We start from the raw sequence: 13,103 nt of genomic DNA on the forward strand, positions 1-13,103 counted from the left end.
TTTTCATCATTGCTGTTCCTGATATCAGTACCAAGTTTTGAATTAATTACTTTCCTAATAGTACTGGAAAAATATTAAGTTGGTGCGATGATTTAGGCAACCGAAGAACCATTTGTGTGATCCACAAATTGTTATTTCGAGTCTAGGTGTGAAGTGTATCTGAAACTGTATGTTTGTAAACGCACACACGACACAGGATAAAATCGTAGTGTGGGTTTGAACTTACCCGGGCTAGTTTGTCAGGTATAAGTTCGTCTAGCTGTGGCGCCTCGGGGTCTCCTTGCTCCTGCTGCTGCCTAGCTTTGTGATGCTGCTCGCGTTTCACCTGGAACAGAACATATCAAATCATCTTCAGCCCGTCTTCATAAAATAGTGGTCGAAAGTGCGGCAAGACAAGGGCAAAGTATTACTGGGCTTTTTTCGGTTTTTTTAAAGTTTCTCAGTAGTAGCACGGAGTATGGAATTGTGCCCAGTATATAGCAATAGGTCCACTCCCTATGACATAGGACTTTATAACCAGTGGCGTAACTATAAGGTGGCAAGCCGGCAAAATGCCACAGGCCCCGAGCCGGGAGGGGCCCCAATAGAAAAATTGTCATCTGAAATTTTTTTTTTTTTTTACATTTGGAAGAGGGGCTCATCCAACGAATTTGCCGCGGGCCCCGAACGGAATAGTTACGCCACTGTTTATAACACAAGATAATGGTGAAAAGTGGGTGTACATTGTACAGTGGCATTACGTGCCGTAATGTGCACCTCTGCCTACCCCTTCTGGGATAAAAGACGTGACGTTGCGTTTCGTATTTTTAAAACATAATATTTTAACTTACTTGTACTTGAGCCTGTAGTGCACTTTCTTGTTCAGCTTTGCGTTTCGCTTTCCTTTGTTTATTCCTAAGTTTCTTCAGCTCTGATGGGGCCAAGTTTTCTGTAACAATAAAATAGTGATTACGTTAGATTTTCTACTTTGATTTAGAATTTAAATAATTGTGTGGTTAAATGTCATATTCGCTCTATATTATCCCAATCTATAAAACTGAAGAAATAATGCATGTTTATAAACTTGATCCAAATAATATCAGAATAGAAGCATTATGATAACTATAAATTGCATTTTGGTAACGTGGTTGATCCAGAAATCATTAAGTATTTTTGTAAGAACAAACACAAAGAAGATGGCGGTACGAACTCGACATGTATGACAAGGATTGGCAGCAAAAAGCTTTAAACAGAAAGGAGTGGAAGGAAGGTAGGGAGGCCTATGGCCATATACCATGGCTGAAATCTAAATCTAAAAACAAATAAGATTCTGAACTGAGTTCTGAGTTTTAATAATATTAACTCTTTTGTAATGTTCAAGGGTGTTGCAGCAGAAATTGGCCGTAAGTACGTATTATCGACATAAGTAATTCTCGTAATAACGCATAATCAAATTGCAAATCTAATACGAGTAATCGGTAATGACCGATGTATTTAAATTTATAATGGCTGACCATGCAAAGCAATATGGCCGCTGCATCGAATAGGACGTAATCGGCAAAAAATATGCATCAATGAACTGATTTACTGAATCAATCTATCGTGATCGTGACTATGAAATTTTTCATTAATTCGGTTGTAATGTAAGAAACTTTTGCGCTGGAGAACTTGCGCATACGATGTATTCTACTGATAGAACTTTCGTTTCTGATAAGAAATTAATTCTATTGTGTTTGTTCTCGCAAATAAATCTATTTTAAATAATATAAGTAATGCGATTGTATTTTTTTTATTGTATGTAAAGCTTACTGCAAATAAATCTACTTTAATTGTAGTTTTAACGTTTAAAAAATGTAACGTTAATTTTATTATAATTATCATTTGAGATCACTTCTAATAATGACTATGGTGCCAATTGCGACCCTGAAGAATGAGATAGGCTTTCCTCACGCGAGTGAAGCCGCAGGCAAAAGTAAATTAATTATAAAACAAAGGGCTAAGCCGTGTTATTTTGACAATAGTGAGCTGTTGAACAAGATCATTTGATAACAGATAAGAGGTCGACGTGTCGGCTGCGCGTGAGTGAACGCAAGGGTCGTGGTCGTGCGCATGCACATTCCACATGTCACACTTTGAAATTATATTTACCTGTGTTGTGTTCACACGGATACACACATCACGCCTGGTGGTCTAATTGTACTTATAAATATTTTTTTATTTAGGTATTATTAGTCACAGAGTGAGTTTCATGATGAAAATTAAAAATAAACTTAGTTAAAACAGAGGATAGTAACAGCCACAATGACATATTTTTATTAACCCGGCGTCATTGAGGTTGGGTCAAAATTACCCGGCCTATTTGAAATTTCAAATATTTTTGTAAGTGCTTGCGACGCTGATGTTCTATCTAGCTGGAGTAATGGTGTGTTCTAAACGTTTTTGATGAGAAATCAGTGTGGCGACGAGTCAACTGGGTGTTAGACGCGTTAATTTTTACTAAATAATTGACCCATCCTCACAGCTAATGTTACTATTTTGTGCCATCATTTGCGTTAACATTTTTGGTCAGTAATCACTTTTTTCACGCATTTTGCTTTAATGCTTTATATTTGTCATAAGTAATTATAAGTTGAAATGGATAGGAGATAGAAAACCGGCGCATTATGCAATTTTAGAGGAATCGGATATCGGAGGAAGACAATAGGTGTGAGGAAGAAGGTGAACCAAGATCATGTTATCTTCACAAGAACCTCCTGAGAAAGTACCCAATGTTCGCAAACGGTGTCGGCTGTCCGCCGTAGAGCTTAGATATATAGATAGCTTGCCTCAAATATATATGTCCTGAAAACATATCTTTTTGCAGTGATTGCATCTATAAAGAACATTCTAATTAGTTTTTTTTATGTTTAGTAGAAAGATATGAGGCTGCGTCTTATAAAAATACCATTAGTAACCTGAGTGATTATTATTGTATGCTATAAACAAATATCTCATTTTTGTTCCTTTTTTGATAGTTTATGTAAAAGTTGATTAAACCTTATTAAATATTTCTTAAATATTATTTTCTTTTTTTAGTTTCAATAACTAAATAGCCTTATAATTGGATAATAACATAGTTTTTGAATAGTACTCCATAACTATGGCAATATCCCAATTTTAATATACGGGTCATGTTGACCAACCTCAACGCTCATGTATCTTTTTCCTTACCACAATGACGCCGGGTTAACCGACTTCAAAAAAGAGAAGGAGATTCGTAGTACATATATGTTTGTTTGTCCGTTATTATCTTGAAAACTGACTGGACCGAATTTGATGTGAGTTTCATAAAAGTGTTTGTGCTTGTTTAGGAGCACGTTTTAGTATATTAACAGAGTTTCTTATCTTTCGGTCGGTTTTTAAGGAAATTAATTGTTTATTCACGCTTTCTGATTAAACATTAAATTATATGAAAATATGGTAAATCCACGATTTGCAGTAGGGGCGGATATTGTGTAGTGAACACAATGGTAGGTCGTAAGGCTGACCATAGAAGCATTATATTATTGAGACAGTTTCGCAAGCATTGCAACATGCGCCGGCGCACGCCGTATGAACGAGCGCCCACGCCGCCATTACAGGGTTGTCATATGTCTAATTGAAATGTCACGCAGATTAAACTAAAATTATTAAACAACTAATATTATTCTTATTAGTATAGTAAATTATTACTTCGAAGATATAATAGGAAATGCAGACTGATCATGATGTTTTGTATCATGACCAAACAAATAAGTCCTCCCATATAGCTTAAAATACATTACCTAACTTGTACTGTTCATTCACAGAATTTAAATTCGCATATTACAAAGTACCTAAGTGTGTATACAATGTCGGAGAAAATAGACAGATCACCCTCCGTGTCTGAATTTATATCTGTCTGTCTGTCAATCACTCTAATTCTCAGAACAAGTATACAATGTCGAATTTATGAGACTGATTTTTATTTTGTTTTTTTTTTGGTTCATAGTAACTTCCTTCGACACTAACTTATACCAGCTTGATGAGACTGAATATCGTTGTTTTATTGCATCCCCCGGTACTACTGAAGCTATCAAATGAAAGTACCTAAAATATAAGTCAGCCCTACAATCGATTGTCAGCAAGCCCATGGTGATTACGTATCGATTGGTCGGCTTAACGATTGAGGCCTGTGGTGACCAGCCGACATTGCCACACAAAAGCTCACTCACGCCCTTATTGTATGAAAACAATATTCTGTACAGAATAGGTAAGAAACAATTCGAAATTTAGTCGAAATTATCGAATTATTTTTCAAATATCATCTAAAAAATATTAGATGTTTGCTTGATCACCATTTGCTACCTTTATTATTCGAAGCCGTCTTGACTCCAATCGGGCCAAGTTCGACCCACCTATAACTCAAAATTATTAATCCAACGCTTTATGAGAATCATAATATTCGAATACGTTTACTCTATCTTTACTCTATCTATACTATACCCAATTACCCATATTTTGAACTTAAAACCTAGTAAAAATATATAAGGTAAACATTACAACTACTACACCAAAGATCGTCTGCATACTCATTAATCGAGATCCGAGTATCGTATCAGCAGTTTTTATAAATTGTTTGTATCCGTCAGACATGTACTAGTTAACTAGAAAACGGTCGTGAGACGGTTTTTGTTGCGCCGGTCTGATATCCGGCGCACCTTGTCGCATTCTCTAGCACTGCAGGCTATTGCAAGCAGAGACCACACAGCCACAGCATTCACAAAGTTCTAGCCAAAACCGATTAATAAGATCATGATTGTTTTAACTTCAATGCTACATCTATTTATTTATTTTAGCTTTAGGTTTAGAGATATAAAAAGCTGTAAATCGGAGGAACGACCTTTTTCTAAGAGGGCAAAATAATCCAATGACTTTTCTCGCCTTGGGCGAAGCGAGAGGAAGTTTCAGACTCTTACTCTCTTACTGACTAAAAACCACCCCGTTCCTAACCCTGCTTTTCGAGCCGGAGCCCCGGTAAACCCGCTAGGTAGTCCGCAGCTCCGAAGGAGGAATGACCTAATTAACTAACTAAGTTAACCTATATCTTCTGTACTCTATACATATGTAAAATTGGACCATCCTTGAGTTGATATAGAAAAGAAGTAAGAAACATCATCATCATCATTCTCATCAGCCGAGAGACGTCCACTGCTGAACAAAGACCCCCCCTTAGTCTTCCACGTAGAACTACGTAAGTAGAGTAAGAAACAAACTTCGCAATTTGTTAGTTGGAAAGGTTAAGATCACTACAAATACAACATCTAAAGCAACAGTTACGTGGTAGCTATATTTAGCTGTATAATTTTAGTAAACCCTATACCTAGAACTGAACAGGAAATCAGGAATTTAGGCAAGACCTTACTCAATGGGTACGAACTAACGGGTATTCAGACGTGATGGGTTAACCAACTGTACTCGAGTTGACTTTCAACCTACGTGGAATATAGCGTTACCTACGTGACTATGAATCAATATTATTCCCCGAAAGGGTAGGCAGAGGTGCATACAATTGTTACTAGGAAGAGAACTTGGTGCTTAATGCTACAAGCAAAAAAGAGCGCGGTGATTAATGCTCATAACTTCTTTGAGAAGACGTCTTTGAGCAATCAGCAGGGCTTATAATCCGAGATCCCATACCTTGCTTAGAAGAATCACTTGCGAGCTTGCGACATATTGACTTAAAAGGTAATCAGTTGATTTCACTAATCATTATCACGATTAATTAATTTTAGATTACATGGCACAAAAATTAACGACAGTAATTAAAATCTTTAACCACGGGAAATAAACAGTAATTTACACAGTTTTCTAATATCGGTATTAAAATCACCATAAATCGATTTGTACATAAAACTTAGTGTTATTCATGTATGTTCTTTTTTTTTCTAAACAGTTTTTTTATAGTGGGAAAATCATCCCATTACTTTTCCCCGTTGAGAGTGTCAGACTCTTACTGACTAAAAACCACCCCGTTCCTACTCCTGCTTGTCGAGCCGGAGCCCCGGTAAACCCACTAGCTAGCCCACAGCTCCGGTTTTTTCCAAACTCACCCTTATGAATGGAATAAGACATGAAACATGAAACCATGAAACACAAAGTAGCCAAACGAAACCGATAGATAGATAAATCTATCTTAAGTTAAAGCATATCCTACTGACGGCAATATATTCAAGCGGGCATTTACGTAAGTAAAGTATATTGTGCCTTAATACGCCTAGGACACGTCGCACACACAAATTACTGCTCTAATTCACTAGACGTTTCGTAAAAGTAATGAAACAGCGGCCGTGGCGGCCGAGCGACGAGGTCGGGGAGGTCATTCCTATAATTAAAATCTAACATTTTGTACACAAATATTTTCAAATTGCTACTAAAAATAATGAGCAACTAAACATAATCATTTTCGAAAATATTTTAAATGGCAAGACTTGAGTACTTTCCATTGAATGTTATGGTTTCTAATTGTTTCGACGAAAGCACACCATTTTGTCCATATCATTGTTAAAACCATAATTATGATTTTGTTTACTTTTATGACTAAGTACGTACTATGTACTTAAGTATTTTACATATTTAGTTTGACCTTCAAAACTCTATAGTGAATATAAATTCTTTAGATAACAAAGTCGCAATAGCAGCTTTATCAAAGCAGCCCCGGCCCAGGGCGCATTTCGCAACAGCAGACTTGTTCGTACGACAGGCGTACGCCTGCGCAGCCGGTCGACTTCACAAACTAGAGCAACATTATAGATCTCCGCTGCTTTAAATTATTTTAACGTGTTAATTCTCACGAATATCGTATTTTTTCAGTACATTAGAGCGATAGTTTACCAATGTATTTTATAGTGTGCAATATGATGTTGACAAATAAAGTTTTAGACTTTTTTTTTATTGGGGAAAATCATCCTATGACTTCTCTTGCCTTAGGCGAAGTGAGATCCCTCTCGCTCGTGTCAGACTCTTACTGACTAAAAACCACCCCGTTCCTAGTCCTGGTTTTCAAGCCGGAGCCCCGGTAAACCCGCTAGGTAGTCCGCAACTCTGGAAGTCCTGTCCTAAATTAACTATTAGAGACGAAACCGACAAAACTTGTAAATGTGGGCTAGACATCCATTAAATAATACATAACAAATCTATGTTTGTATAACTACTAACATAACAACCTTTGACCATAACAGGTGTGTGTTAAAAGATCAGTCATCAGTCAACAAGTAGATTATCACTTATCAAAAATAGCTGGGTCAATTTAAAACATGATCATCATCACTAATCATGTATACATTATGTAATAACACATAAATCGACTTACATAAACATTAATTTGCGTCTGTAACATCTGTGATGCATTTTATAATTCGTGCTTTTCTAATCAGAGTATCTGCATGTCTGTTAGGGTGTTTTTCCACTAGAAATGTGGTACAACGATGTAATAGCTAAGCTGTGAAACTATGTGATCATTTCCACTGATACTAAGCTATGTAGCTGTGCGAGGAAGATGCGCAGCTCGAGTATGCGGTGTATCGATAGTAGGGAAGCCATCCATAGCAGGCAACCACAGCACGTATCTTTCCACATAAAAAACATAGCTTAGCTGATTATAGTTTTGATTACAGGAAAATTTTCAAACGAAAAACTAGTTAGACAACAAATCCAGCTTTTTAACACTCATATTCCGCCTTGAACTGAAATGCGAAAATTGATTGAGTATATAATTTAGTGCACCTAACCGTTTCATATTCTAATTCCAACTCAAATTAAAAAGTTAACTACATATAATATTATCATGTACGATAATTTCGAATGCTAATGACCACTTATATTTTTAAACTCGACATACATCTATTAATCATAGTTATCGCATTAGACTGGATGATCTAGTTAAAATCATTAAATCATAGCTTGATAATCATTTAAGATTGATAGCATTTAGTCGCATGCGCAGCCGACGTGCGGTTGTGAAAGCCACCTGCCGCCGAACAATGCATGTGGCTAAGACAGTTGAACTTTTGTTCCATTAATGTTGAATTATAACTTTTATTAAACGCAAAATAAATTGTATGAACTATACAGCGTCTGCTGGCAATACGTACGCATTTCCCGAATAAAACGTAGCCCATGCGTACATTTCAGATTATAATCTATCCTTTTACCAAGTTACATCTAAATCCGTTCAGTAGTTTTTACGTAAAAGAGCAACAAACATCCTCATAAACTTTCGCATTTACTATCTCTCCCGGCCTTTCCCAAATAGAGCTTTCAGCTTAGTATTATTCTATTTACATCGAGTGACTGCCGTCTGCCCTTAGCCACCCAGTAAGGTACCACCACCACTCTGCGATATTGGTTATTACCTTTATAATATTACGATAAATAATATTGGTTGCCATGAATAACAATAATTTAACTAAGTATCACAAATAGCTTTAAAATGAGTAACAACTAGCTAAGCGATAACAAGACAAAACCAGCAGTCGAGACAAGCATTTTACATGTAATAAATCAGTTATTTATGAACCCAAACTTGTACACCACCACCGCGGCGCCACACAACCATATTCGGCTCACCACAAAAAGCCATAAGTCTCTTGATAGCACATTTATAGTATCGTTAATTCGAATTAAATGATAAAATTTCCTTACGAACCTAGAAAACAATGTATTTAAAGTCGTAAATTCAAATGAAGGCAAATAGTTAGTTTTATTGTTTCTAACATCTGATATCTAAGTTGGAACAAATCGGAGCCGATGTATATGCTAATGAAGATTATATTGCCTTTAGTTTATCTGGATAATCGGCAATATAGATAGTTTTGATCCTCATTTTATACCACACATTACATAAGACTTAGAAGTTTAGCTGTAAAAGCATTAGAACATAGTAACAGATTATGAATCGACTATTGGAGTAATATATCTTTATGTCTACTCAATATTTGATCCGAGGGCTTAGTACGAGTATGTTTTACGTTTACCGAAATCGAAACGTTACCGCGTTCGGCGTTCTTATTGGCCAGCTCCAATGAACTAACCAATCAGAGCGCCGAACCCGGTAACGTTTCGATCTCATTAAACGTAAAACATACTAATAACGTACTAAACCTCCAGTTTCTATAGTGTCAAGCAGAATTTTAAGAATAGTAGCAAATTTTAATGTTATGGTTGGTAATGTTATAGTGTCAACACTATTTTGAATTTTAAGATTAGTATTTTCTAAATTTTAATGTGTTTGAATGTCTGTCCAAATGATGGTAACTAACTAACTATTGAATTAGGTAATGAACAAGGTGTCTCGTGAGTCGATTATTCTATGTAAATATTATGGCATTCAAATCATTTTGTTCACATGTCTCAGTTATTTACGCGTTGAGGCAAAAATAGAGTAGTTACGGAATATGTGTGCTATGTAATGGTCCTAATGGTCAAGCAATTTTCTCACCAGAAAGACCTTTAAACGGGCAAATTATCATTATCGCTTTACAAGCTGCTGGAATAAGTGGCTAGTAGTTAACACGTTCGCAAAATTTGTGAGGTTTTTTTTAAACCTTTTATGCTTAACATAAATTATCTAAGGGCAAATTTTATCGCTCCGGAGCTGCGAACTACTTAGCGGGTTTACCGGGGCTCCGGCTAAGCAGGAGTAGGAACGGGGTGGTTTTTAGTCAGTAAGAGTATGACATGAATGATTTTCACCACTCAAAAAAAAAGTACAGTCTTATTACAAGACAGAGCTGTTCATTTCAAGCTTTTATGTTTCTTTCAATCAAAATTTTGGAACTAGACGAAACACTCAAGACTAAACCCGTCGCAAACGATTGACCTTGGCAAATGTACTGTCTTATGCGCCGACGGTGTCGCATAAGACACTCAATGGGTTAAATATTCGAGCAGTCCAAAAAAAAATATAATTAAATTCAACTCTTAACTCACATTAATGTCTTAACTCATCGATAGATGGCGTCCGCTGCACAAGTTCAGTTTACTTAACACAGAAATTACAACTAAAAAACTTGATTATGACTTATACAAAAGGTATGTGATATCAAGGGGAATTATTATGTTAAGTTGTCGCATAATCATAATAGCTATAGGGCTAGTACTGTGGCATGAATGTCACACGGAAACCTCGTGACAAATTCACATGTAATTGCAACCTGCAACTTGCTGTGTCGAGGTGAGCTACCTGCACATCCGTATCCGATATCATACATAATATTTACGTCAACTTTAATTGAAGGAAGGAACTTTATCTAGTTGCTTTAATGGTTTAACTATTCAAGTGTTTGTTTGATAACTTGTAGCCGGTTTCACATGTCCTGCATAGCAATTAAGTAAATAAGTAGCCATGAAATCTGTACGCATTTAAAAACTATTGTATATTCGTAACTTAGAAATTGGTGAAACTCAGTTTGAGATCAAATATTCAAGTTGTACTTCCAGGTAACGTTAAGAAACTGATGAATATTTACAGGTTGTTGCAATCCTATTAAAATGTACGCGTAGGTTTGATTCAATTCCGAAATTGATAATACTATTGAATCGAGTTCTTAATATGCCGACAGATTTGAAACTATCCTTTTTATTTGAGGGAAAAGTTACGAAATGACTTCTCCCGTCTTTTTTTAAGTAGTGAAAATCATACAATGCCTTCTTTTACCTTGGACGAGGCGAGAGGGAGTATCAGACTCTTACTGACTAAAATCTACCTCGTAAACCCGCTAGGTAGTCCGCAGCTCCGGATCAAGCATCAGCACTACTGGGCCCCATCTGTGGGACTTTTCCCGCCTAGGGTGAGGCGATTAAACTCAAGCCCTGTAACCTATGCGGTTCTATGTAGCCCTTTTGGTAGTAATAACTTTTCTGAGTCAGAGAGACCAACGTGGCCATCAATTAATCTTTTATGAATTGATCATTAAAAATACGTCGTTTCAAACAACTTTTCCTGTTGGCATAACTCCAGTATTGAAGACTAGCTTCCAAGAACGGCGATTGAATAGCCACGGTCAATCGCTTTCAATTTAAACTAGTGGTTATCCACTCAAGGATAATTTCTTCTAACGACATAATGGGTGCGATAGAAAAACAGCGTCTAAATTAAACCTTAATCGCTTGGAATAATGCCTTGTTTACTTGTAGGATAACAATTAATTGAAGAGGTCATTAAACCGTGTGTTAGATCAATTGGTTTTCTAGCCATGAAATGATCGTGAAATAAGTTTCACATGTTGCAGTTTATTATGGCGTGACTTTTATTATAGTTTAGTCGGAAGGTGGAAAAAATACTATGTTTATAGTGACAAGGTAACAATAATGGGAAACTTTTTCTTTTGATATACGAGTATTTCTAGGAAACATTAAGTTTATGAGAGTAATAGAGATAACTTACCAGGTTATTTTATTGAGTTTTGTTTTAAACTTTAGTTACGTAATTAGTTTCTTCCAAATGTTACCTATTTTCCGAATTTAAACCAGGACTTCCACCAATTTGGAATTTCCAAGATGTCACATCTGTTAAAGTAACTGTACCTAATTTGCCGCAACGGGGGACTTGAAAAACTACATATACCAAGACTTACGATATAAAAATAGGTATCAAACAAAAAGGAATTAATAAGGCAGTATTTCTCTGATACATAAATAGGTAATTCAGTACCTATAATAATATACCGGCAATTTCATACTTTGTGTTATTTATCATTCAACTGGGCAAATAAACTTAGAATGTAGTACCAACTTAATAGCTCATGATTTTGAGACACAATTTTGTAATCACAGCAAGTGTTAAATGCAATACTGCGTGATCTAGTCAAACCGCGCGTACGCAGTTGTAACTTACTTGACTGTGAGAGTTATTTGTAAGAAATTATCAAACGATTACGAAAATTATAAATAATATTAACTGTACTAACTATACTTGCGATAAAATAAATTCCGATGTAAATAAAGTAGGTATTTAAAATTAATTGATGAAATTGCTTTTTAAGCGAATAACTTCTAAACGACTGCACCGAATTGTATTACACAATTTACACCTTTTAATAATAAGATTATATGAAACTAAAATTCGTCTATTTCATCGGGAAAGTCAGATAATCAGAATAATCTAATAATTCCAAAGCGGCCGAAAACATAATTTTAGTTTCTTAAAAAAAGGAATTTCCTTATTTTATTCAAATATACTAATCTAGAAGCTATAACCATTTTTAAAAACAACAACAATAGCAGTTGACTACATTGAAGCATAACTGTGGGAATTTACACCTGCAAAATGTGTTTATAACAGGTATCTATGATTCAAAATGGTGATTGCAAGTGGTCCAGTTTGCTGTACAAACGGCTATTTGAGCCATAAACCGGCATTGTCGGTGTTCCGTATTGCCGGTACACTTTACAACGGCCTACTAAACGAAATATAAATCAGATAACGTTTGCATTGCGCCAGAGCAGAGCTTTTGCAGTTTCCAGATTAGGAACGTTTGTAATTTGGATACTGTTTTGTTTTTTTTAACACAGTAAACGCCATGGGGGGCAAAAGCGGCTGGCGCTACCGGAGGATTTGGCTTTAACAGATTTTTGTTGTGCAGTCAAAGTCTTAAATGAACTTTTATTTTTAAATACCGAATTCTGCCCGCGACTCGTACTTCGTACGCGTAAGGCCGGCTTTTTTATTCCCGTAAGATTTTCGGGCAAACCTTATATAAAAAGTAAGTGACCTCTGGTTCATGCATACTGAAGTATTGAAATAAGTATGCATTTTCCTTGTACTCGTAGATTCAGATTAAAATACTTTAAGTCGTATTGTTTTACAACCTTTTATTTTGGTTCTCCATTCTAACATCAAAATTAAAATACAAAACGATTGTAAAACGGATCATAAGATTGCTTTCAAGCTGTCTATCAATGTCTAGCTGTTGCTTGTGTGTAAATCTAGTTTTGTTATGTTATAGCATTCCAACGCTAATATATGTTGGACCAAGGTTGTGAAATGTTAATGTAATGTCAACTTCCTTATGCACCCAAATACTTTACTTGACCCCGCCTAGAGGTGATAATGACTCATTCAATTT

At 35.9% G+C, this 13,103-nt stretch overlaps 1 protein-coding gene across 1 annotated transcript in view; it reads right to left on the reverse strand.

Moving 5' to 3' along the window:
* Positions 1-13,103, reverse strand: part of LOC118271157 (N-alpha-acetyltransferase 15, NatA auxiliary subunit) — a 95,410-nt gene that overhangs the window by 12,390 nt on the left and 69,917 nt on the right. Inside the window, exons 11-12 of the mRNA XM_050696089.1 lie at positions 831-928; positions 227-325 (exon numbers count right to left, since the gene is read on the reverse strand). Of these exons, the coding sequence (XP_050552046.1) occupies positions 227-325; positions 831-928 (197 nt within the window). The remainder of the gene's footprint in view (positions 1-226; positions 326-830; positions 929-13,103) is intronic.

The sequence above is a fragment of the Spodoptera frugiperda genome, chromosome 9 (assembly GCF_023101765.2).
Source record: "Spodoptera frugiperda isolate SF20-4 chromosome 9, AGI-APGP_CSIRO_Sfru_2.0, whole genome shotgun sequence".
Taxonomy (NCBI): Eukaryota; Metazoa; Arthropoda; class Insecta; order Lepidoptera; family Noctuidae; genus Spodoptera; species Spodoptera frugiperda.